The sequence below is a fragment of the Sphaeramia orbicularis genome, chromosome 20 (genome assembly GCF_902148855.1).
Source record: "Sphaeramia orbicularis chromosome 20, fSphaOr1.1, whole genome shotgun sequence".
NCBI lineage: Eukaryota > Metazoa > Chordata > Actinopteri > Kurtiformes > Apogonidae > Sphaeramia > Sphaeramia orbicularis.
Window position 1 is genome coordinate 22,475,928 of NC_043976.1, and position 26,998 is coordinate 22,502,925.

Sequence of the window (26,998 nt, forward strand, 5' to 3'; positions counted from 1 at the left end):
ACAAAGCACACAAAAGCTTTCTCTGCCTAGGGGCATGTCAAATGATCCAGGAGGGTAGTCAACGAAACTTACAAGACTGAGGTCTTCATTTGGAGTTATTGTTTTATCCAGATCCACACTGAGTGACAGCTTCAGCAGACTCAGATATGTCATTCTGTCCGTGGACTCAGTGGGCTCCCCTCTCTCTGGGACTCTTCTCATTACATTGTCCAGACTTTTGGCCCAGTGGAAAGCCTCTAAGTTGTAGTCGAGTCCTGTCACTGGCTGTCATTTGTTCTTTTCTTGGTGACTTAAATCTCCAGTCATGGCTTGCATCACCATAACTATAATGAGGAATGAAATACCTGCTACCTAAACCACTGTTGTGTTACTTCAGACCCCAAAGGCTTGTTTCTAGCATTACTAAAGTCATTCAGGAAAGGGCGTTGAACTTGAACCTGTCAATAAGTCTGACAGTGTTTATCTTGTCAGCTACAGACATCTGTATTTCTTCTTCTATGGGCTGATCTTCACTCAAGTCAACCTCTATAACTATTGTAGATCTACTTCGTTGGGTCCATCTGAAATCCCATTCTATGTACCGCATACACGTTTAATATACTTTTATGTAAATAATTGGTAGGATGTATGTTTACAGTATGAATACATGTCACGTCCTGAAAGCCTCCTTGCCAGCTGGAGGCACATAACCTTATTAAGACAGTAAATATCACCTACCACCATATGTGGAATACTGCACAGTATAACATCTGTGTAATACCAATGACTGCTGGCTCTGTTTCCCTTCCAGCATTGACTGTTGTAGTCGTGACTACATTGCATTATTGGATATTTATGCTGTTGAAGTGTCTATAGCTTGTATACTGTTATATTTACCTGGAAATAATATGTAAATCACCTACATTTGGTTTCATGCTGTGGTTTCAGGCATACTTGTGTGCTATTTTAGCCTACTTATTAGCATGATGCATGGAATTTCAGCCACTTTTTAAATTTTATACCTGTACTGAAATTAAGGAAACCTTCAAAAAAGTTAAAACAGTGCTAGAATCTGTCAGTCACAACATGTCATCTTGTTTTAAGTTTCAGTGGTGTCCAGATATAGAATGTATTTCAATCCAAAACCATTTTCAGGTAATATTTTTTAATATGTCATAACAGTAGTATATTTCAGCATTAAATATATATATGATGGGATAAATTAATTCAATTATTCTGTGGTGATTAGTGTAATTTTTGTTGTCAGTGTTCTGCCATACATTTTAACAACTGTAACTCAACTTCATCCACTTCTTTTCTTTATCGGCACATGATAATTATTATTCATAACGACAAATAACTGAGTGTGTTTATGGGCTCAGGGACACAGTACTACAGCCCACTGAGCACAGAGTAATGAATATTAGTGGACCTGGAAAATGTAAACAAGCAGATAATCTTAATGAAATAATGAATTCCAAAGTGAGGTAGCAGCATCCTACTCACAAAATGAATAATACTGTATATTAAAATCGTTGCAACACATTCCCAACCCATGTGTTAGGACATTTAAAAAGTATAATCACCTGTTTTTTGACACACACTGACAGGGGCACTTGAGTACACATATCCGGCTCTGTCTGCTCTTTAATGCCATAAGCTACATGGTGACCTATGAGTCAATGTCAGGTTACCGATGTAGGGGAACGGCTGCTGTGTCAGGGCTGTGTCACGTCTTGTCATCACTGTCACTGAGGATTTGTTACTGCATTAAACTGACTTATTGAACATATGACTGGTCAGGGACATCACCTATACATGGCTCCTGTCAAGACTGCCTCAGGTAAGACCGAGGCGTTGCACAGTCGGGCTTAAAGTAGCTTAAAGGTTCGGCTCAGTGTGTGCTTTTTAGCGCCATCTGTGGATGAGGCTGCACTTTGCAAGCAATTGACTATCCCTAAAGGAGTGATATTTAGCTTTTTTAAATGGAATTATGCATTTTAAAACATTTCCCTGTGGTCTACATAAGTGCTGTGCTTGGGTCTGAATTCTTCATTAATTCAACTCCACAGGTCCATCTTCAACCCTATTTCTGAGCAATGACACCAGAAAGGCTGTTTTGAGCAGTGGCCCTTTAAATGCAAATGAGCCACATCACGCCCTGCCCCCTCCAGGTTGTTGGCTGTGCTGCTCTGTCCAGTTCAACCAACAACTGAACATTTTAGGTAATCAGACATATTTTTAGTATGGACTACAACCGCTGCTGCTGACAAACAGTTATGGCGTATGCTGAGTAATATTCGTCGGAAGTCTTGACCTTATATGTGCAAATGTCGTTACATAACCAATTATAGACGCAACAAATTAAGCATGAATTGAAACGTGTTGTAGAAATCCACTCAATTTTTGCCAAAATGAATATAAAGATAGCTTTGCAGCACCTGGAGGGTTCAAATTCAAACGTTTGGAACTATTAGGGTCCAAATACACAAATAAATGAACCAAAGACTAATAAAAGTGGGTTTAGCAAAATATGACCCCTTTAAACTTCATGCTTTGCAATGGTGGGCATGATGATGCCATAAGAAAAGACAGCCATTAGTTGTTTTGTGCATTCTGGACTTTTTGGATAAGGGTATATTTAATTTTTTTTTCTTTTTTTTTTAAATTTGTTCTGTTCATAGGGATGCACAGTTCCAGCCAAAAAAAAAGGAGTGAATCATAAATTAAGCGCAACACTTTTTGCAGTTTCGATGACTCAAAAGAGCAGTTTTGTTTTAGTTTTATCTTACCTGCCCCTTCCTGAATCCATAAATAAATAAACACAGATGGTCTGTCCATCCCTGTTTCTTAACAACCAATACAACAGAAAAAAAGGTTCAACATTACTGCCAACATCATATAAACTCAATTATCTTTCTTTATATATTTTCTGAACTGACATTCTAACAACCCTCTAAATCAATCTGTAGTTGACACAATCACAGAAATACACATCTGTTTTAAAGTAACTCATGCATATTGATCCTTAATGAAGTTTCCTTCTGTGTTCGTCATCCTCTGAATTAAAAACAGCTGAACAACAGTCAGCTCATTCAAAGATAAGCAAAACACATTTCCTCTTATTTCCAAATGTTTGTGCACTAATGAAAAACATTGTATTTCAGCAGTTCCTATTAAATCCCTGTCTTACATTATGTACCTTTTATAAATACTCATGAATACTAATATGTATAATCTGTATACATGTCTATATATATAATTAAGTGTGTAGATATGTGTGTATAAGTGTACGTATGAGTATCTCCCCTGTCTTTTTTTTAGACCTTCATTTAATTGAAGGAGATTAACAAAGTATTACAAAACACTTGCCCTAAACCCACCCCACATAAATATACCAATCTGTACTTAACTGAATACATGTGCATAAAATAGGCCATGTTCACAATAGTGAATAAAATTAAAATATCAGTTTATACACTCACGCATATAAATATACACAAACACATATGTTTACAATATCAGATACATACATGCTTGCACTAACATGCATACCTATCTACATACATACACAAATATATACATACACACCAACATAGAAACACACTTTTTTTTAATGAGATAAAGGCTTAGAAGACTAAAATATATCATGGGAGTGTCTGTAATCTGTCCAGTGTTCTTCTGCGTAATTCGGTCAGAATGAGTTTGACCACTGTGTAACTATCTATAAGATTCTAATAAATGATCATTACCCTATCTCCGCTATCCAACCTGTAACATGATCAGCATGTGCACAGCTGTAAATAGTATTTATAACTTTTTTGGATTTGTCTTTATTTTGATTTTGCTCTTTTTTTTGCTCTTTTGTGCTTTGCTGCTGTAAATCTGGAATTTCCCACTGTGGAACTAATAAAGGATTCTCTTATCTCTTATCTTTCCTGAATGAACATAGTTACACATAAGTATATTCCTTTCATTTTTGACATCCATATACTGCACCATTCACTTTGCTACTGTTTTGTTGTGGACCATCAAACACTAGAGGTGTGTAAGTAAAGAGTGAAAAAAGCAGTGAGTATTTAACTATAAATCCTTAAAACAAATATTGATTGTTGAATAAAGTGTTATAGTTGAATTATAAATAAAGATGGATATTAATGTTCAGTACAAAACATCCAATTTCTTTTTGATTATAAACAGAGCCTGATATGTTCAACCTGACTGCACATCATTGATGACTGGCACTATAAGCTGACAGCCGATTATGCTTTCATGCAATGAGGCAGTTTGTCTCCTGGCTGAATGCCATGAGGAATGGCTTACTGACTCGTCTGACCATCCTGTTATGGATGAGCCATATTTTGCCTCGAGTCGAATTCAATATCATTGTTATTCTATGTGGCTGGTAGCTTCAGACGTTGCGGGTATGTGTTGAGAGTGTCCGAAGTGTGTGACATGCATGCTAAAATGCATGAGTGCCGGCGTTTGTCTCTGTGTATCAGTGTGTATTTTTGTAACACATTCTTGCGTTTTGCCTCATTCTGAAGGACAAGCAGTGAATTAAAATGCAGAAATTGCTAGAGCAAAGCGCTGCTAAGCCTCCTTTAATGTAGCAGTAAACTCCCAGGTAGTCCTGGTCTTTCAGCCTTTGCCTCGGATACACCTGTCCAGCTGTGATAAATCTTTCCCTCACTCAGTTTCTCTCTCTCTCTCTCTCTCTGTCCCTCTCTCTCTCTTTACCTTCTGGTCTGATGCCACATGAAACCCAAGGTGAACTGAACCAAGGACACAGTGGTGTGATTTCCTCTCTATAATTCTACAGTCCTTCCCTCTCTCTTGATAAATCCCAAGAGCCTAACTTGTGCAATTGTTCGCTGCAGAGTATTGTATTTTCTATCACGTGATCATGTGTTTTGCTGCAGTTGAGTGCTCTTTGTGGGTAACTGTGAGAACACACACTCGCCCGTGTGCAGACTTCCATCTAAGACGAAAAACCCTTTTATTGCTGAAAGTGCCTCAGGACATAATAACCATCGTTGAAATGAATGTATGTGATTTGAAAGGACAACACACAGTATGGTTTGAACTCCCTGTGGGGTAAATTGTCCAGATACCATAAATACAATACTGTTGGTGTGTCGGTGTATGTTGGTTCAAACTGAGGTAATTGCATTTATGAGTTTGGATTATTGGATTTTCCGAGGATGCTTGAACATTAAAGAGTCCACCGCAGCTTATGGCGGCTGTTATACAAAAAAAAAAAAAAAAAATCTTTTATCTAAATTTAAAAGGCATTTTCCGACTGCATAGAATTGCTGTATGTTGTGAAATACCTTATAAGCTTGTAGAAGATTGTACCAAAACTCTTGATTTCCCTTCAGTCTCCTTTAGGATGTGTAGTCTTATTCTTAAAAAGGTCACATATCTATAATCAGCATTTTTTTTCATTAAAACTGCAGTGCATGCTAGTTTTTTGGCATCACTGATCAAAAATCCTGTATATGCCTTTCCACATGTTGTCATTCAACTGATCTTAATACAAGCCTTATGCATCCTGTAATTCACTACATTAGGGGCGACCATGGCTCAGGAGGTTTAGTGGGTCGTCCAGTAACTAAAGGGTTGGTGGTTCAAATCCTGCTCTGTCCCAGTCATGTGCCATTGTGTCCTTGGGCAAGACACTTAACCCTCCAGTGTCACTCACACTGGTTCATACAGGGGTTGGACAAAATAATGGAAACACCTTAAAAAAATCAACAAAATATAATTTAATATGGTGTAGGTCCGCCTTTTGCGGCAATTACAGCCTCAATTCTCCGAGGTATTGATTCATACAACTTGTGAATTGTTTCCAAAGGAATTTTAAGCCATTCTTCAGTTAGAATACCCTCCAACTCTTTTAGAGACGATGGCGGTGGAAATCGACGTCTTACTTGAATCTCTAAAACTGACCATAAATGCTCAATAATGTTGAGGTCTGGGGACTGTGCCGGCCATACGAGATGCTCAACTTCATTAGAATGTTCCTCATGCCATTCTTTAATAATTCTAGCTGTATGGATTGGGGCATTATCATCTTGAGGTGAAGGTGTTTCCATTATTTTGTCCAACCCCTGTATGAATGCATATGAATGTTTGGTGGTGGTTGGAGGTGGTGGTGTGAACTGGCAGCCACGCTTCTGTACCACCACCAGAGTGTGAATATGTGAGCAAATGAATAATAGATAAATAATGTCAAGCGCTTTGGCTGCCTTGAAAAGCGCTATAGAAATCTGATCCATTATTACCTCCGCCAAGGACGTTATGTTTTTGTCGGTGTTAGTTTGTCTGTTTGTCTGTGTTCAAGATAACTCGAAAAGTTATGGACGGATTTGGATGAAAATTTCAGGAAATGTTGATACTGGCACAAGGCACAAATGATTAAATTTTGGTGGTGATCGGGGGAGGGGGGGCCGCGGGGGCCCACTGATCTGCCTTGGCGGAGGTCTGTGCTCTTCGAGTGCTTCTAGTTATTATTATTTTCAGGCTATAGAAAATCCAGCCCATGATGCAGGTTTTGACTAATCACCATTGTTTTCAGACAGGTAGGGGGCTGAGTATGTGATTGACAACTGTAATTACAATAGCTGATGATACATGACCTAGATGTGATTCTACTGTTTTACTCTATCAGTATGTAAGCTTAACAGCATAACAGTATGATACATATTTAGTCTTTTGGTTTGGACTGAGAGGAGAGAGCTTTTTCCCTCTGATTTCAACTCCTGCAGCTTCACCTGAAACACTGAAACCGAGCCACACTTTAGTTTATTTTCTTTCCAGGTGGATGCATAGGTAAGTGAATAAAGATATGTATGTGCTTTTCTGTATTTTGCATCTCTGCAGGTATAAAATACCTGCAGCAACTTCATGTTGCCTGACATGCACTGTGAAGCACAGTATGTCTCTGTCGTGTTGACTCTATTGATTTACCACCTGCACTGTATTATCACAAAGCCAATATGCATGTCTGTGAGCCATGGGAAGTGCATTAGCCCTGATGGTGTGTTATCAACATAGATCCATTAGCAAACAGTGCCACACGGACACACAGTTGAATTTATCTATGGGTTTGTTCCTTTGTTCACATTCATCTAGCAAGTATGGCTTTGTTTCTCTTCTTCCTGAGGGATTTGATGCTCCAGTCTTTAGTCTAACCTCTTCTTTTCCCTCACCTCTTTACATATTATTCATTTGTAAGTGTATCATAACTGAAATTACTGCTATATAAATTGCAAAGTGCTTTCAAAATGTGACTGTTTGCCTCTCCTTTGTCTTGTTCATCTGCTGCTCAAATTAAAAGTGCAGCATGGTAACAAACCCCTTTCATTGTCAGTCTGTAATCAATAGCGTGTCTTCTACATTCAATAGAGCGTTCCGTCTTCTCTCTCCCCAAATCGCCTCCGAACAAAGCTGCTCTCCTACGACCTGAAAATGAACCACGCTAGTATGTGTCACATATCCATCAGTCACAGTGCAGCTCATGTGTGTGTTGAATTCTGTGTCTACATCCTTGTGTGTCTGTGAGGAGCCGACATGTCCTCCTCCTCCTCCTCCTCCTCCTCCTAATGTTGCCGGAGTGCTGAGGCCATGTGTATCAGATTGATTTGATGTGAGTGTGTGTGAGAGCGACCTCGTCCGTGTGCTGTATGTGTGGACGAGTGTGGGTTAAGTGTCAGACCTGTCACTTCCCATCAGCACACACATACACAATGGAAAGACTCCAACACAAACTCACATAAACAACAGAAAGGCTTTATTTTAGCTCTTGCAGGTGGGCTTCATCCATCTGCCACTCCTGCAGAAGGAGTCTGGAGTTTTGGTCAGTAGAAGAGCCCAGAGTCCCCATTATGTCAGAACCAGAGCCAAACCCTGGTCCCTGTAATTGAATTGGCATCTCCCAAAAATAACTCCTTCCTCTCCCCTGCTTGGATCAGCCCTAATTACTCGTCTCTTTCTGTCTTTGCTCTGTGCATTCTGCTTTATTTTCCCTGCCTTTTATCACGGGGGAATTCAGTGAACGGTATACTCTTTTTCTTCTGTAGCTCTTTGTTGCCACGGAAATAGCCGCTCATTCCCTAGCGGCTATCCCTGGCCTCTTCTTAATATACAGCGGCACATTCTGTCACACTTGTAATTCATAGACCATGGGTAATACAGCACCACTCAGCATACTGTGTAATGCAATTGCAGCTAATCTTATCACTGAGTGGTAAGAAAGTTCCCAAGTTGATCGTGTATAGGTCGAGAAAGAAACAGCTTTATGAGGTGTATGACAATGAGGCTACTCAGAAGACAGGCAAAGTTGTCAGGAATGCAGCACACCACAAAAGCGCATACATATGAAAAACTATGGTAGCATATTGGCAGCATATTCTTCATTATTCCCGTCCCATGTGACTTTCTGAAAACAGATTGGCTCTCTCCATCGCTGCACCCTTCCTTCTCTCTGCTTTCCCTCGGTGAGTTTGACACTTAAAGCCTCTATCCCTGTGCTTCTGCTTTGTGTTTTCCTGTGTGGTGACAGATTATTCAGTGGCGGAAAAAACAATCTGCAGCTGTTACTGTGCTTTATAAGGCTACAGCTGCTAATCTCAGATATAGCTGGATAAATTAGATGATGGGATGAAAGAAACTACTGAAATTGTCCAATAACAGATAAAAAATACCCTATTCCAAAATGGTTGCGATGCTGTGTAAATTGTAAGTAAAACAGTAAACTGTATAGTACTTAAAATAGAACAGAGAAACACTATCAAAAGTAAAAAAGAAATGCTAATTATGAATTTGATTACAGAAATTCATCTCTAAAAAGTTGGGATGCGGGCAACAAAATAATGAAAATAGTAAATGGCACTAAAAAGAAATAGGTGGAGCAACATTGTACAAGTATTTAGGGTTAAGTGGTAACAGTAATGTGAAATGATTGAGTACAAAGTGAGTAGAGACGTAGTGTTTCTCAGAAGTAAAGACATGCAGAGGTTCACTTAATAATGTTCCCTAAATATAAAATTCTCTGGGCCAAAGGTTATTTTGAGTGAACTCAGGTAAAGTAGAAAAGTGGTCAGACAAATCAAAACCAAACCATAGATGCCGCATCCTCCAGACTAAAGAACAGAGAGACCATCAGTGCTCTGTTGCTACATCTGTGATGGTATGGGGTTGCATTAATACCTGTGAAATGGCCACTGTGCACATCTGGAAAAGCACCATCAATGCTGAAAGGTATACATAGGTTTTAGAGCAACTTGTAGAAATGTTTTCTTAAGAGAACGTTTTGCATATTTCAACAACATATATTGCGTTTATTACAAAAACATGGCTTTGTAGCAGAAGAATCTAGGTGCTGAGGTGGCCTGTTTACAGTCAAGAGCATCAACAATTAAAAACAGTAAGTGCTTCATGAAATGGAAAAGGGGACAAAGATGACAGCTAGAATCCTATGACTGGGACCACATTCCTCCTCCAAAACTCCAGTAACGGGTGTCCTCAGTTCCCAGACATTTACAGTGTTATTAACAGAAGAGGAGTTGCTGCATAGTGGTAAACATGTCTCTGTCCCAGATTTTTGGAGATGTGTTGCTGCCATTAAATTCAAGCTGACCTTATTTTTTCTTTAGATGATACATTATCTTGGTTTAAACATTTATCTCCTGGTCTGCGTGGGTTTTGTCCAGGCTTCATCCTACCATCCAAAGACTAATAGGTTAAAGTCTACCTGTACTGGTCATGCTTACGACATAAATTGTGCTTTGTGTATTACTTATAAGCAAGAGAGGCGTAAATTCAGTAAAAAATGCACCACACTGGACCTTTTTATTATGTGTATTATGTGCAGGAGCAGAACATATTAGGAGCTGCCATTGCCGGCTGTAAATTACGTACTGCCGTTGATTCAGGGTGATCAAGTGTGTGTAAACAAGCAGCAGTCAGTGAGAGAGATTGAGTGGATTTCTGCACTTGTTTGTGCAGCTGTAAGCTCTGTACTCCAACATTGCCCTAGAGATGTGACCCAGCACTGGCCAATAATGTGTCATCTTCGACTGGTATCTGCTGCACAGGGTCAGTGACCAGTCCTTCGCAGCCCAGGTAATCAGATAATGCAACGAGTCTGCGTCACTACTGGTGCTGACCATGCCTGACTGACGGAGCAGTGTCTTAGTACTTATGCGTACATGACAATAGAGCCACTACTGTAGTATTATTCATTCGCAGAACCATCAAAAAACAATGGTTATGCAATCAAGTACTAACTCCTGTGTGTATCATGTGACTAAAACAGACTGAAAAAGAAAACATGGAATGCTTAAAAGCACTGTTTTTGGCAGTACAATTCCATAGCTATTGATGTAAGAACTGAGGTGATTTTGGTTGAAAACCATGGAAAATGGCTAGATATCAGCTCTTAAATTAAACTCTTATGAGCTATTTTTGTTGTTATCATTATATTTGACCAAACAAATGTACCTTTAGTTGTACCAGGCACTGAAATGAACAAGAAACTGAAGAAAACAAGGGTGGTCTAATATTTTTTTCCACCACTGTATGTGATCTTTTGAAATAGCTAGCAATGAAAATTCACTACAGGTACCCTTTAATTGGTCTAAATCACTGGTAGTGTGAATGTGAGAGTGAATGTGGTGACCTGGTAAGGTGTTGAGGCTGTACCCCACCTTCTAGCCAGGATAGATTCTGACAATCCTAGGAGATTCAGAAAATGAATACATTAATGAATATTTTATATTGTGAATAAAATATGGACTTTTTTTTTTAATCACTTTTTATCCGCACAGGGAAATTCTATATTTTAATCATTGTAATATACACAGCATAATGGATGTAGGATTAGCTTTTAGCATTGGCATGTAGCACATTGAGAATTTTGTAAAACATTGTATTCCTTTTTTATTCACTTTTTACAATATGCCAATTTTTTTTAAAATAGGGACTGTAGTAAAAAAGTAAACACATCCAACTTTGCACATCATCTCTGTTGAAACAGAGGAAGTCCTGGGGATTCATTTTAGCATAATTGTACACATTTCAAAGAAGGAATAGTGGAATGAAATAGAATGCCTGCCTTTGAATTCAATCTGCCAATTAGTTGCCAGAGGGTCTAAGCATAAACACCAGGATGCAAAATTGAATTCCTTCATTGCAAAATGATCTCAGCACCTTGCTGAGTTTGTAGTAAATTGTCAGCCTACACTATTTTCTCCTTGTTTTTATCTTTCTCTTATTTTCTCTCCTAGTTGGTGTGCAGGCAGGCCATTCTGATTGGAAACGTTATCAGCAGTGCACACATTTGACTTGGATTGTTTCCCAAAGTGAGGGCTCATTATTGGGCCGTTGGATAATCATCATCACCGGCCAAAGTTGGTTCATAGAGAAGCTCCCCATTGCTCCAAGCTTTCATTCTATCCTAGAGTTCACAGAGAGGGGAGGAAGTGAAATAGCAGAGGGATAAAGAGGCTGAGGGGCAGTGAAGTAGAGCTCCACTAGTAGAGTATGACAGAGTACCACAAATCTGGAGTGTATAAGGAACCAATATACATATACATGCTCAGAGGTTTGAACTGATCGTGCAGGTTTGAGGAGCTTCATAAACTCAACAAGTGCGTGTACAGATAATGGAAGATACTAAAAGAAAAAGCATGACAGGGTAAATGGGGAAAAGGTTGAACATGAAGTGATGATGTTGAAGGAAATGAAGATAAGAGTGAGGCTTTAAGCAAGAGAGGAAGTGTTAATATAGGCGTGACATTATCTTAGACCACTGCTGCTTTGATAATCTGCCTGGAAGCTGTGTGTAATTGATATTTCCTTTGCATATAGACTCTATAATTACTGTGACTTCACTGTAAAGCAGTGGGTAAACTTAACATTAAAAATGCACTTCACCGTGTCAATATTAACATCCCAGTATATCCATATGCTTTAATATGGTTATTAATCTATGTAATTACTTTACAGCCAGAAAGGAGCCAGTGCCAAGTTTTTAATTATTATCAGATCACACCGTTGTTGTCGATTTAAGCTGTAAGAGCTGATTGATACCAGGCTCCTCAGATAGGCGGGCCTTGTTCTGATTTAACCCATTATACCATTTAGATCTAATTTTGGACCACAAATTTATTTACAATATATAAATATCCTTTCTGGCACTAATAAATGGATGGTTAATGCTCAATCAATGGCTCAGAGAGCAGAGATAATGTGTTGTTTTAAACTGTTATGCATCTAATTAATGAAGAAAAAGCATCTACTATCACAGAACATCATTTATTATTTTACCAAAGACATAAACACATGATGATTTAAATATATTTGATTGAAAATGAAATCTAAAGTCTATATCAGATTTGACCCAGATTATTTCCTTTTTGCAATTTATGCAACATTTTAGGAAAGCCAAAAGATTGTCAGTTAAGGTGTATGTACCGCTTCCCAGTGCACAAGTGGATGTCACTGATTATATTATTTGTGGAAGTCTCTGTTCATCTTACGCTTTTACATGTGTGCGTGTCTGGCTTTTATTCAAGCAGTGTTTACTAACATACCTCTTAGCTCAGCCAGCTGGAAAGCCTTCAGGGTTGATACGATGTATGTGAAATGATGCACAGTGGAGTAGATTTTCATGTGTGCTTAGTGATGCTGCAAGAATAAGTCCCCAGGGGTATTAATACCCAGGGGTAAAGATGTGCTGGTGGGTTCTTAGTTGGAGGTTATGTAGGAGGAACTCCCACACCAGGTGCAGCAGTGTCGCATTCTGCAGGGGTGGGAAATATACCACATGTACCCACTTGTAGTTGTTTGGGATCCAGATGCATAAAGTGGAGCACTTAGGAAGACATTGGATATAATCATGTGACACTCACACAGCATTAGCACTAGGCTGTGATACTCAAGTAAAGGGCTGTGACATTTAAAGGCAGCTGAATAAGTGTTAGATTTACTCTTGCTGTGATGGTATGTGAGATCTGCCTTCATGCCTCTGTGTGTTTAGTTTTCTTAAAGCGTTAAGTGTAATATATTGTGCAGCGGTTGCATCAAATCATCTCTGCTTTGGTCATCTCTGGCTTCTCATAAAAAAAATAAAATAAAAAATAAAAACCCTTTGGTGGGCTAAAAGAAAAAGAATATATTCAGTGCATTCAAACCACTGTGCCTTGAAAATACAACTGGGTTCTTCTATGAAACTAGTCCTAAAAACAGGACATGGGGGGTCAAAATTCAAACCAGATGTAGACTAATGTTATGAAGCAAGTTTGGAAGCGCTTTGGGTCTATTTAAAAATAAATATTTAATGAGATAAAAGAGAAACTATTTTTCAGATAAAACAGATTTTATATTTTTTAAATGTTTTTTATACAAAAATCTGCATGTAATGCAGTAAAAAGGACACAAAAATTACACGCTGCTATTTTTTGAAATATCTCTTTATTCTCTCACAGGTACATTTTGGGACTCGAACTAATTATGCAAAGCAGAGTGTTTCACAAAAATGACTGTTGTTGCAAAATCACTCATGATTTATTTGTGTGTAAATAGGCAGGTTCTGCATGTAACACTAGTGGACACGAAGGGTGACACACGAAACCTGGAATGAGACTGAGAATTCATGAAAAACTGGCATGTCTAGATTAGAAAAACCACTAGGATCGTCAAATTTAACACAGTGTCTTTATTTATAGCGGTGTATAAGACCATGTTTTCCAGATCAAATGCACTGACACCTAGGTAGCTTTTCCTGTCCCAATTTTGGTCCTATTTTTGGCCCCAATATTTTATTATAAATTCATTAATTTTGGGATGGCTCAGAGCAAGAGTATAATTTTTTTTACATTTATCTGAGGTCATCATTAGGTACATCCTGGGGGGAAATATGTCTAAATTTCTCTTTTATTATTGGGTCTAAAAAGCTGGCAAAGTGCCAGGTACCAAAATGAAGCCAGTTTCACAGAAGCACCCAAATATATGTTGTTTTTTTTCTATTTTTTTTCTACACCCAACTATATGTTGAGTGCTATATGTTGCTCTGAACAAAGATTAAGGTATCACTCCAAATTTCCCGACCTGACCCCTAGTGAAAACCTCTAAAATGAGACCAAGAGGATGATGGATGATGGCTGCAACAGCTTGTATTTGTTGCTCAAGGAGTAGCACAAAATCCTTACAAATATGTGAAAACAGGAAAACTGTGATTTAAAAAAAAAATCAGGGTTATTGCGCCAAATATTGATCTCTTAAATAAAATACAAGTGTTGTGCTGTTTTACTAATGAGTATGAACTTGGTGTCCGTTTTTATTCGCAGTCATTTTATTCAGTTCATTTATTCATGTTCATTTTACTCAAATACATCTTTATAAATAATAAACCAATGGTCTGTTTTTTTTTTCTTTCTGGAGCTGTAGACAGAAAGAAAATGAGAGGAAGTCTGTTCGCTATTTATACATGCTGTGGATGAATAAAACACCAAGGCCACTACAGAAAAATGAATGATTAATAATGTATGTTATACAAATTACCCATATTCTCCTCCAAAATACAAAGAAGTCTGAGCTTGTTTAAAAGTAGTTTTTAATATTAAAAAGCTCTCACGTACCAATACGGTGAAAACAAGACAAAATGTGCAACCAGATTGTGTTTATAGTGAGTTATCTGCAGGTGTTGATGATGGATGTCCAGAAGTCAACACTGACGGAATGCAGAGATTACATTTCACATCACATCAATTCACCACAATCCTTTGTTTTAGAGACCCCACTGGTTACAGAAGGTTGACTTGGTGGGTTAATCATGACTCTCTTCTGTGGTTTAGCAAGTATATGTAATGGTTATTTTCTGGAGCGGCTTTTCAGTACATTAACCCATAAAGACCCAAACATCCATCATCTACCAAAATCATCTACTGGTATAAAATGTTTAATACCTGTTGATCCATTAATCCATGTAAATAACTGGTGTAAAATGCAGTTTGTCATCTTTTCATGGCCAGCAGATATGACCCACTTGGACGTTCAGGGGCTCCACAGTGGAACTTGGAAACACCATCATCTTCTACAACATTGATTCACCAGTAAAACCAGAGGAGTTTGATCAATGATAGTGGATGGAGACACTTGGTTTATGTTCAGTTAATGATAGGTTTTGCTGAAAAAAACTGTTTTTCTTCAGTTTTCTCTATTTTGCTATATAATAATCCTCAATTTTACTCTAAGCTTTCATGAACATCTACATAATTTGTAAATTAAGTATTGGAAAATACCTAATTTTTTTTTTTTTTATTAGAAAAAAAATAACACAAGATACAGAAGATATTATTACAATAAATGGTGATAAACCACTTAAGGATGGTTGAATATAGAGAAAAATTCATTTGGGAACTCTAAGAAATGTCACACTGGGTTCTTATGGGTTAAGCATCTCATTGATTACACAACAGAAGTAAGAACACACTGCAATGTGAAAAGAATTTGAGCACAGGTATTCTTACAAACAGTCTGGTCTAGAGGTAAATACGCTTTTATTTAGGTTTCATTTAGTATAACATTTAGTATTAATATTAATGAGCTTGCCTGTTACTATAGTTCATCAACTGATTATTTTGTTTAGTATTATAACTCATAGGTTCAGTGTGTAAGGCTATTTAGAAGGACCTAATTGCAGAAATTGAATATAATATTAATAATCATTTTAGTGAATTATCACCTGAATTGTGTTCTCTTCCTCTTTGAAGCAGCTGTTTATTTCTATAGGAGTGGGTCCACTATAATGTGAGTCATGTTTCTACAGTAGACCTTCTTCCATTTTTCCATCTTAATATTCCTCTGCACCGGCTCCTGGTCTTGCTCTCTTCTTCCTCTTGTGCTTCATCCTCTTTCTCTGCATCTACTTCTACTCCTGTTCTTCATCTGCTGCTTCTTTTGCTCATGCTCTTTTCCTTCTTCTCCTCTTCCTCCTTCTTGTTCTTCTTCCTCCCTTTTTCTTCTTCTTCTTCTACTTCTGCTCTCCTTCTTGTTCTCCTCTCCTTCCTCCTCCTTCTTGTTCTGCTTCTAAATTCCAAATATTACCGGTAAATATTTAAAAATCAGAAACAGAGTTCATTTTTTGTTATGGTTATGTTGTCAGACCCTCTAAAACATGTGTTTGGGAAAACTAGGCCATAGCAGGTCAGTCGTCTCCCGACTACCTGTGAGCAATATGATTTAATCTTCTCACACCTTACTTTAATCTACAGCTTGCCAACCACTCTAATAGCCAAACGCCAGAAGCTCACTACCTTGAAATTTATGAGCCACATGCCAGTCTACTACTGCATTGCAGAGGAGAAAGAGAGTTAAGATAGTCTGCATTGGTTAGCTTAGGCTTCTCTTTAAGCCGACATTCGAGTTGGATGAAGTGTGTAACTTGGATTCACCCAGTTGGTGTCCAAATGCAAATTTTGCGCATCAGTTGAGCCAAAATTTGCTTGCTGCTCAAAGGTTTTTTTCACCCTGGAGTGAAGTAGATCAGGGTTTTTCCAGCTCTGGTGCACACAGTGTACAAAGATGGAAATATATAAGTACACACATAATACAATGTTGGAAAAACATGTGCACAACATAGTGTGTTATTATGTCATTTTAGGCGGGATGAGATTACTGCGTAGACTGTAGCATTGCACACGCTCATACACACATGCAGGTAAACAAACAGAGAGAAAAGGCAACATCTTCACATTTGAAATCGCCTGCTTTCAATTAAAAGCCTCTTAAGCGCTTGGAAAGCTCTGGATCAATTCACAATTACCAAGTGCATTTAGGTACTGTACACTTGAAAATGCATATCGACCCAAATCGATAACTACACGGGCACACTTAAACTTGACACACATGCACATTTAACACATACACACTCTAACATTCATGCACACATCTATCAACCAGGTGTGCTGTTGCATCCCCCTGCTCCGGGCTGTGTGATTTACTGGTGAACAGGAGATGTTGGTGTTGTGGTTTTTCCTCTGCAGCAGACGGATCAAAGCTCTGATCAAAGACTCTGAGGTATATCGTGTTCTCGTTCTCTGAGGATCCTCTCCTCAGCTCCTCTAAAACTGACTTAACATTAATATAAAATAGCTTTATTTGTTTCATGCAGTGCATTGTTTTCTTTTAATGTACCCGTCGACTTTCTAAAATAGAAGTACACAGGAATTTACTCATCTCACAAAGCTGACATTTAACCTTGTTCTACATGTTCTAAACAGACAATTCCACCTTTGCATAAATGTTATTTTCGTTTAGGGTTTTTATTTCTTGTGTAGCTGGTTGTGTTTGACACAAATCTCTTTAATTTCAAACAAAACCTGCAGTATTATGCCTTTAGAGTCAACTTGATGTCAAATTACAACAAAAGCTATAATATTCATCAAATTACATGTTGATGTATGTTCTTTATATTCTTTATTGCACTATATTCTATACATTACTCTGTTTCCTTGATATACATGCTGATTTTAGTCTCATCTTGGTCATCAGTCAATCACTTCTGAGGGTTGTAGCTCAGGAAAACATCAGCTGAAAGGGCGATCCATCATTTTAAAAGAACTGCATTTGTTTGTGTTTCATGCCCAGACTGTTCAGCTGGACTTCAGGATGCCATTATCTTGATTACAAATCTGACCATAACTTAAACTTGAGCCAAAACTCCTGTCTTTTTATCAGCTGGAAGAGAAAGCGAGGAAGATGGCAACACGATGGGAATGAGAGACTGACAAATAAGCATTGTTATAGATGACCAGCAGCCAGAGAGAGCAAGCGAGGAAGTGGAAGCAGGGCAGACTTGATGGAAAAAGAGGGAGAGAAATGGGAGAGAATAGAGTCAATACATCTTCAGTACACATAATATTTACCGGGACTGACAGCCTGTCAGAGCAAACTGCATATGATTAAATCCACTTATCATCCTGCAATCCTGGTTTTAAATTACACACAAATTGACATTCAGCTGCATGGGCTCTGTTCCCCCTTCAGAGCCACTATACCCTCAACACACACTGCAGTCACTTATCTACATAATCAATAGTTTTTCATTCAAGAGTGTGTTAACTCGCTAACTTTCAGCACCCGCAGAACTTTGTATTCTTAGTTTGACTCAGGATGCTATTACCCAGCTAAACATACTTTATCTACAGCACTAAATGGGCACATGCACGTCTACTGTGTATAGCTCATTTCATGTTCAAAAGGGCATTTAATGGCTGTCTTTGTCTGGAGTCAGAACGGCAGTTTTTTCAGGAAATGCAGATGGAGTTAATAATCAGTGAAGGAAATAATCAGCCCCAAGTTTGCCTGTTTCACGCTATAACAGAATTACTGTGTGTGTGTTCAAGTAGTTTTTAATTGGATGAGGAGCCTCGATAAATAAGTAAATGAAAGAAAAACTGCATTTGGTGTAATTGGTATTTCTGCATATGTGGAAAACATTTTTTGTGTTGTTTATAATACAGATTTCACAGTCCTAATTTGAGTGCATATATAATGTCAAATATAGTATTGTTTAGCATATAGAAAATTAGATATCATTTCAAACAGTAAACATGTAAGAAGCTCTTCTAGCCTAACAGAATATTTCCTTTTAAATGCAAATATTCATATGCATGTCGTTTATGGAAGTGGGAGTATGCAAATGCATCACATACACAGAATAAATAAACCAATGCTTGAGTTTGTAGTGCTGCCAATGTAAACCTTGTTCACAACTTGTTATCTGTAGGGATAAGATTCGTCTAAGAATTACAAGCAAAATCCCACTAACATTATATTTTCTGTGATGTGAGTAGGTTTTTGTTAATGCAGTGGCTGGTATTACAAAGATCAAAGAAAATAAGAAATAAGATGGTTCACTTTAGACTGATTTCCTGTTTTTGTGTTATGTGCGTTTTTTCGTTATCTTTAGGAGACTAATGGCAGATTCTGTGAATGTAAACAGAGTATGAGCGATTCTTTCACCCAATAGTCACTCAAGTAAGTATTAGACCCATTTCCCCATTTATGAAAATTACAATGTCGTTTTTTATACATTGCCTGGCCAAAAAAAAAAATAGTCACCATCTGGTTTTAACAAAGCAAACAGGTAAGAGCCTTCCACTGGATAATTACTGCAGTGATTAACGTGTTTCAGCTGCAACAAGTTATTGATGAGTAGCTTCTCATTTCTTAAACAACTATTAGTGTGATAGAGAGCATAAAGATTAGACTGTGTTTCAATGTGAAAAGGTCATGTGATGTGATGAGTCCAGATTGATCCTCTTCCAGAATGATGGAGCATCAGGGTGAGAGGAGAGGTGGATGATGTGATTACCCATCATGCCTAGTGCCAACAGTACAAGCCAGATCAGGTCAAAGTTCAGCAATGTTATATGTCCATAAAATGTGGTCAGCTGAACCTGAATATTCTGAATGGTCAGGCTTGGACATCAGTGTTTTTTTTTTTCTTGATAGCATGTGCATATTCCAAGATGATGATACCAGGTTTCATCAGGGATACATTGTGAAAGAGTGGTTCAGGGGGTTTAATAGCCACCCCCACCACCCACCCAATCCACATGTGTTTTTTTGACTGGGAGAAAGCATTCGACCATGTCCCTGTATCTTGTGGGGGGTGCTTTGGGAGTATGGGGTCCATCGCCCCCTGCTGCAGGCTATTATGTCCCTATATGAACAGAGCAAGAGCATGGTTTGCATTGTCCATAGCAATTCCCAGTGCAGTTTGGCCACTGCCAGAGTTGTCCTTTGTTACTGATTCTCTTCATAAATTTTATGGACTGAATTTCTAGTTTCAGCCATTGGGCGGATGGGGTCTGGTTTGGTAGCCTCAGGGTTGTACCTCTACTTTTTGCAGATGATGTGGTCTTGTTGGCTTCATCATACTGTGACATTCAACTTGCACTGAGATGGTTCATGGCTGGGTGTGAAGCAGCTGGGATGAAGAATAGCAGCTCTGAATCTGAGGCTATGGTTCTTAGTTGAAAAAGGATGGAGTGTTGGCGAAGAGTTTCTGCTCCAAGTGGAGGAGCTTAAGTATCTCAGGATTTTGTTCAGAGTGAGGAAAGGATGGAGAGTAAAATCCACAGGTAGATCAGCGGTGATGTGGACACTGTGCTGGGCTATTGTGGTCAAGAATGTGGTCAAGATTGTCGGCTTGGTAGTGCAGTCCTGAGTCTTGAGTTTGATTCCAACACTAGGAACCTTTCTGTGTGGAGTTTGTTCTCCCCATGTTTGTGTGGGTTCTCTCAGGGCCACCATCCAAAGACATATGCACTCGTAGTTTAATTGGTTGATCTAAATTGGCCGTAAGTGTCAATGTGAGAGTGATTGGTTGTTTGTCTCTGTATGTCCAGGTCATTTTTAAAAATGAGAATCAGTTCTCAACTAACTTACCTGGTTAAATAAATAAAAAAGGAGCTGATCCAAAAGGCAAAGCTTTCAGTTTACCCACACTTATGGATATGAGCTGTGTGTAGTGACCGAAACCATAAGAATGTGGATACAAGTGGTGGAAAGGAGTTTCCTCTGCAGGGGGGCTGGACTGTCGCTTAGAAACAGGGTGAGGTGTTCAGTCATCTGGGAGGTGCTCAGAGTAGAGCCGCTGCTCCTCCACATCGAAGCCAGTTGAGGTGGTTTGGGCATGTGGTCAGGGTGCCTCCTGGACGCCCCCTAGTGAGGTGTTTCAGGCATGTCCAATCAGGAGGAGACCCCAAGGCAGATCCAGGACATGCTGTGGGGATTATGGGTCTCAGCTGGCCTGGGAATGCCTCGGAATCCCCCTGGAGGCACTAGAGGAGGTGCCCGGGGAGAGGAAAGTCTGGCCCTCTCTGCTTAGGCTACTGCCCCTATGACCCACCACAGAATCCAGACCTGAACCCCATTGAGAATCTTTAGGATGTGATAGAGCAGACTTTACACAGTAATCCAACTCTTCCATCGTCAATACAAGCCAAAAATGAATGCAGCTATGGACAGGAATAGATGTTGTTAAATCTATTGTGATATTGCACAAGCTGTGTGTGACATAAATGTTCCCATAGTGAATGCATAATAAGAGTTAAAGATGATTCAACAAAATATAGTGTCTAACTTTTTTTGTCCAGTCAGTATATTTTCCTGTCAGCATTCTGTTTCTGAAGCATTACTGGAAAACCATTCAGTATTCTTCCTATATATCAGTTATGCATTGAATTGGTTCTTTTTGCTATATTGTCAGTAGTCCATCCATCTTGTGTTTATATGTTATTACCTCCGCCAAGGTGGTTATGGTTTTGCTGGCGTTGGTTTGTCTGTCTGTCTGTGCATGTGCAAGATAACTCAAAAAGTTATGGATGGATTTGGATGAAAATTTCAGGAAATGTTGATACTGGCACAAAAAACAAATGATTAAATTTTGGTGGTGATCGGGGGGTGGGGGGGTCTGCACTCTCCGAGTGCTTCTCTCTTTTTGACTGAGTAACATTTTCTTATACAGCTAAGATAACATCATTAACAAGTACCAGGGTGATTGTTATTCTCAAGAAATTTTACTTTGAGACCTTGATCTAGCCTCTGTAAAACACTTTAATGAGGTTTGGTAGCATTCGTCTCATTTAAAAGGGTAAGATCAGGAAGGATTGTAAAACTGATAATTAGAATAAGATATTGTCAGTTGCCAATGAAAACCATAATAGTCATGTGTTATTCTTTTCAGTCTGACTGTATGTATTGATCTACGTTCATTCATTCACACATCTTTCTCAACCCCTCTAACCACACTGACTCAAAAGACACATACTTACTATTTCATACCATTGTCTAACAGTTACAGAGGATCATTGGTGTTACTTCCATTGAGCTCATTGTACCTCAGTAGCACCTGAATGACCCCTGGATGTATCTACAGCTACGTCTGGCATATGAGCACTGCTTTTCATGTCTCATTAACAGAGATGTGAGTTAATGTGAGGGGACGTCAGCCATGAAACCCTCCCTCCCCGTCCTTGGATGTATGTGTACATTTGCCCACTCATTTAATTAAATAGCCAGAGTCAGCCATCATCTAACTGTGCTGTTCATTAAACTTGTATCACAGACACACAGAGGCAAAATGGATCCTGATCCTAATCAGGACTGAAGGAAATGATTTTCAGGCAGTTCTTCCTCCAAGATATTTCAATGTAAATGTATACTGCATATATTCGAGTTGCTCTTTTGTGTATACCAGATGTTGCAGGTCTTTTATTTATATTGCCAGGAGGTTCTTTTTAATTATCTTGATTGGGGCCACTATTTCCCAGCAGCTGTGACCTTGTATGCATATATGCACCTCTTTTGATCATGTTGGTGTGTTATTGCGTGTCAGGATTCATACATACATTCTTTACCCCTTTACACCCACCCATGCCCATTCTCACATGACACTATATATGAAATGGTTTGTTCATCTTGTTAATATGCCTCGTGTAATGGTGCATATGAAAAGCAATCAGTGAGGCAGCAGAGGATCTGCTTGAGGAGCAACGTTAATAACTTGGGGAAGCGGGAGATTGCAACACCCCTGCTGGCTATATAGACACACATACACACACACACACACACACACACACACACACACACACACACACACACACACACACACACACACAGAGGAAATCCACAATATGCTGCATTCAGCATATTGTTATAATATATAGTTATATTCCATGAGTGACTTCGGTGTCTGATGGTTTAGCTGAGGTTGCGGTGCACAGACTGTATCTTTGGCTGTTTCTTATGTGAAGTTCAGTGCTTGTTTCACTTGGGTGGTGGGCTTGTTTTCCTGCTGTAAATGATATTTTTGTGTGTTTACATACATAATTGTAAGCATTTACTCTTCTTACATTGTATTTCATGAGTATCTGTATGATCAGTTAAAGCAGTGAGTCTAACCTGACTATTTGTAGTGAGTAGAGGAGAGACTTAAATAATTTACTCGCTTCCTGTTTGAGCTGAACTCAGTTTCTCACCTTCCGCCTGTAGCAGCTCAATTTCTGCATCTCATCCTCTAGTCGCATTTATAGACAACTGGGGAATGATTTTGTGATGGATGACATGGATTATTACAATTTGCAAGTTCACCTCTGCTGTGTTATTTCAAACACAGCTGACATGAAATCAGTGTGTCCTGATGATGATAGGTGTATGATATAAATGCAAAACATTACATAATTTATCATAGCTTCTGCCTGTGCTGCTCTGCTAAGTCAGCGCAAATCCCACAGAGGAAGAACCCATGTACATAATTTATGTGAATGTTTGAATATAGATGCTGCATTGCTAGTTAAAGCACTGATTAACGGCCCTATTACCTTTTTTTTTTTTTTAATTTTTCTACTTGTGAAACCATCATTAAAATAAAACACTTTAAAACGTAATAAAAATAACAAGCCAGTTCAGTTAATTATTACAGTTATATGCGTTTAGTCGTATGCCACTGTGGGAATGTAAATGCAGCTTTTGGTTTGACCAAGCACACATTAAACCACAGTGCACAGACATTTTCTATGATTTTTAACCAGTTCTCTGGGCAGTCTGCTGCTCCTTAGTTCTTCTTCAGTGCAAACAGTCATATTTCGACTGAAGTCTCTTCAACCCTCCATTGTGACTGTGCAGCCTTTTCATTAGTGCTGTTTTTCTCTCAAGCTAATATGTCTGAGATCTCCAGCGACTGACCTTCACTGAAACACTATTTACACTAATTTATTTTCATAAATAACACCATCCATGCTTTAATTAACTGTGGTACTGCCTTGTTTTGTAAGGATACAGAAGATGTGCATGCTGTGTTCTCTCAGTTGTGTTTTGACCGATGTGGCCAAACAGGGGATGACAGGTTCCCCCAAATTGAAATGTCAGCCATCATGTTAATTCCACAGAATCAGTGTAAGAGAGATAGAAAGAGAGGGAGCGGGGGAAATGTTCTCAGCAAACCTCTGACCCCTCTGCCCTCCACCTCCTGTTTGTTTTATTACCTCTGCTTTTAATTTTTCATTTGTCATAGCATCTTCAATTATTCTGCGTTGCCGTCCTCCCCTGTTTTCACATTCTACCTCTGGACCAGACGCTTACCACTCTCTCGTTCTCTCCCCCTCCCCCTCCTGTCCTCTCTCTCTCTCTCTCTCTCTCTCTCTCTCTCTCTCTCTCTCTCTCTCTCTCTCGCTTTCAGTGAGATGAAGCAGGAGCTGGCGGAGGAAGGCAGCAGATGCTCCATCCTCTCCAAGCAGCACCGCTTCAACGAGCACTGCTGCATCCGCTGCTGCGCGCCCTTCACCTTCCTGCTCAACCCCAAACGCCAGTGCCTGGACTGTCAGTACAACGTCTGCAAGACCTGCTGCACCTACAGCAAGAGGGACAAAGCCTGGATCTGCTCTGCATGCCAGAAGGGCAGGTTAGTGTTTTCACTCACACACACACAGGCGCTGGAGACTGGAGCTGTTAGAGTAATAACAGAAGAATGAGTAAGTGCATGAGATACAAGACAGGCTGAGAATTGGTAGATTCCAGGATACTGAAGTGGAAATGGGGGGAAACACAGAGATTAAAAATATAAAAGGGGGCATTCAAGGGTAGGAGAGGGTTTTCAAAGGGGGTTTGAGGGAAGGTGTTCACTGTGGGTAGAAAAATATGAGGAAAAAGTGAATGAATGAGAGGAATGAGGGAGGACTTTGACAGAGCTAGAGCTGCAAGGACAGGTGTTCTGATGTGTTTTTAGAGACTGTTTTCCAGTGGAGCTCAATTTCTTTGCTTTTCAGATGCCCTTATTAGTTGCTCAGCAAAGAAGGGAGAATGTGGGGCCACCAAGGGAGACTACTAAATTACCAAAATGGGAAAAATAGGAAGCAGACTGAGAAAACTGTATATATGTAGTCAGTTCTGTGTGTGTGTGTGTGTGTGTGTGTGTGTGTGTGTGTATACTACTAGAAAGAGAACGAAAACAGATGGCATAAGGCACTGAGGGACAGGAAAGATGAATAATCAGAAATTTGTCAGGTTTTTTTGACACGCACCTGATATGTTGATGGGAAATTTTGCGATTTTGGGATATTTTTCCCCTCTCATCACTGCTTTTTTTTATATCCCCAATTGCGTCCTTGCTCACAGAGGAAACTCATAATTAGGGCTGAACTGTACATTTAATGGTAATCAGAGGAGAAAAAGAAGAGGAGGTAGGTAAACACACCGCAGCTGCTGGTTGTATTTGCAAATGCGTCTTATAAAACTGTTTGCGTGTGTTTATTAAAACTGTCTTGGGAGTTGTTCTTGTGCTCTGACTCAGCCGCTGAATGAATATGAAGCTCCGTCTGTCTGCGTTAGGGTGGGGTGTTGGAAGTGCTATTCTTCTACTGTTTCTTGCTGGAGGAAAATTAATTGTAAATGAGCAGTTTATGCATCTTGTGGAATGTGGAAGAGCACAATTCACAAGGGGGGGTTGCAGCAAGGTACAGGTGTATTTTGACAACATGGTTGTGGATTTTAGGTTTTCCATTTGTTTGTGTGATATAAGGTGGAGATGGTCAGGATTGCATTGTGCAAAAAAACTGTTCCATCTCCTTAACCCTCCCAAACTGATTCTTTCTGTCTTCATTGATTTTCACTGCATGGTGTATTGAGTTAGACCCACTGCTGCCCTGAGCCCTGGTGTATAAGACAAGAGGGAGGAGGAGCAGGAGAAGGAGAACCAGAGAAGGGAAGGAGGAGGAGGAGGAGGGAAAGGCATGATGGCAGTCAAAAGAGGTGGCAAGGTTTGCATCGATCATCCCTCCGTCCCCCCGTCCCCCCCCCCACTCCTTTCCTCTCGGTGCATCTCTGCCTCGGGCCCAGTAATGTTCTCATTAGAGGTTTAGACTGAGTCACAGATGGGCCTGATGTCACAACATTGCCGTTTACCAGCAACATATAAATACAGCACTTTTCATTAGCGCATTAAACAGGCTTAAATCTGGTTTTAGCATGAATTACTCCACTCTGTCTGGGTGGAGTCATGTCATTTGGAACAGTGATTTATAGCTTTTATGAGCATTAGCTTAATACAAGAAAAGCCTGTACATTATATTAAAAATAGCTCTTTGTGTATTTAGAGAGTTGATAATTGTGAAGGAAAACTGTACGGAAATAAGTTCACTGTTGCAGGAGAGATCCTTAAATTTAAATAGGAGTCATTATGCAGAAAATGCAAAGCTAATTAAGCAATTTATCATCTTGCCTTGGGAAACGTAGCAGTTATTGTCACTTTGAATGAAAATACATGAAACATAGCATCTGTCAAATTCGCAAGTTCTCTGGGAAAAATTTCATTCATGCCTAATAAATCATCAGCCCCTCCTCTTGTCTGCGCTTTTGGCTTCAACAGTTTCTGAAGGATGCTTTTGAATCTAAATGTAAAATCAATTCACAAAGGAAATAGATGACCAAATGGTCTCATTCATATGCACCGGCTGTCCATCAACATTCGCAGGAGCATGGCCACGCTGCTCATAAGTGTGATCCGTCGACGGAAAGCAGATTTGCAATCATCACACACGTGGACACACTCAGGCTACAGTCACCCACTCACACATGGATGCACATAAGAAATCATGTATCGGACAAATGTTTAAGCAAATGTGCAAACACATGCACTGGTTATTTGTTGTAAGTATAGGCTTAATTGTTATACTTGCAGTGGATAGGAGGATTCATTGAAGGTTTTAGGTTTTCACAACTCCGTTTTTCAAGTTGCTTGGTTTGATACGAGATGTTTGTGAGAGGATAACAGATGGTATAAGAAGAGAAGAGATGTAGTGATTCAGCAGATTAGATTTAACACCTTCATAGTCTTTAAAAGAAACACCCACAGGCACATGCATCAGACATACATAGCATTCACTCCTGAGCGAGTGGGACAAGCATGACCATTCGCAGTCTGGTAGGATTAGCAGCATCCTCAGCC

General features: G+C 39.3%; 1 protein-coding gene and 1 long non-coding RNA gene across 6 annotated transcripts in view; one reads left to right on the forward strand and one right to left on the reverse strand.

Annotated features, from left to right (window-relative positions):
- The window catches only part of myripb (myosin VIIA and Rab interacting protein b), a 185,821-nt gene that overhangs the window by 59,109 nt on the left and 99,714 nt on the right, over positions 1-26,998 (forward strand). For all 5 annotated transcript variants that reach the window (XM_030123309.1, XM_030123304.1, XM_030123305.1 and 2 more), the window contains exon 3: positions 24,236-24,457. In XM_030123309.1, coding sequence (XP_029979169.1) covers positions 24,236-24,457 — 222 coding nt within the window. The remainder of the gene's footprint in view (positions 1-24,235; positions 24,458-26,998) is intronic.
- On the reverse strand, positions 7,797-19,374 carry LOC115411256 (uncharacterized). Its single transcript, XR_003934183.1, has 3 exons — positions 19,228-19,374; positions 13,258-13,267; positions 7,797-7,807 (listed from the first exon to the last, which is right to left on the reverse strand). It is a non-coding gene; the product is annotated as an uncharacterized LOC115411256 (long non-coding RNA).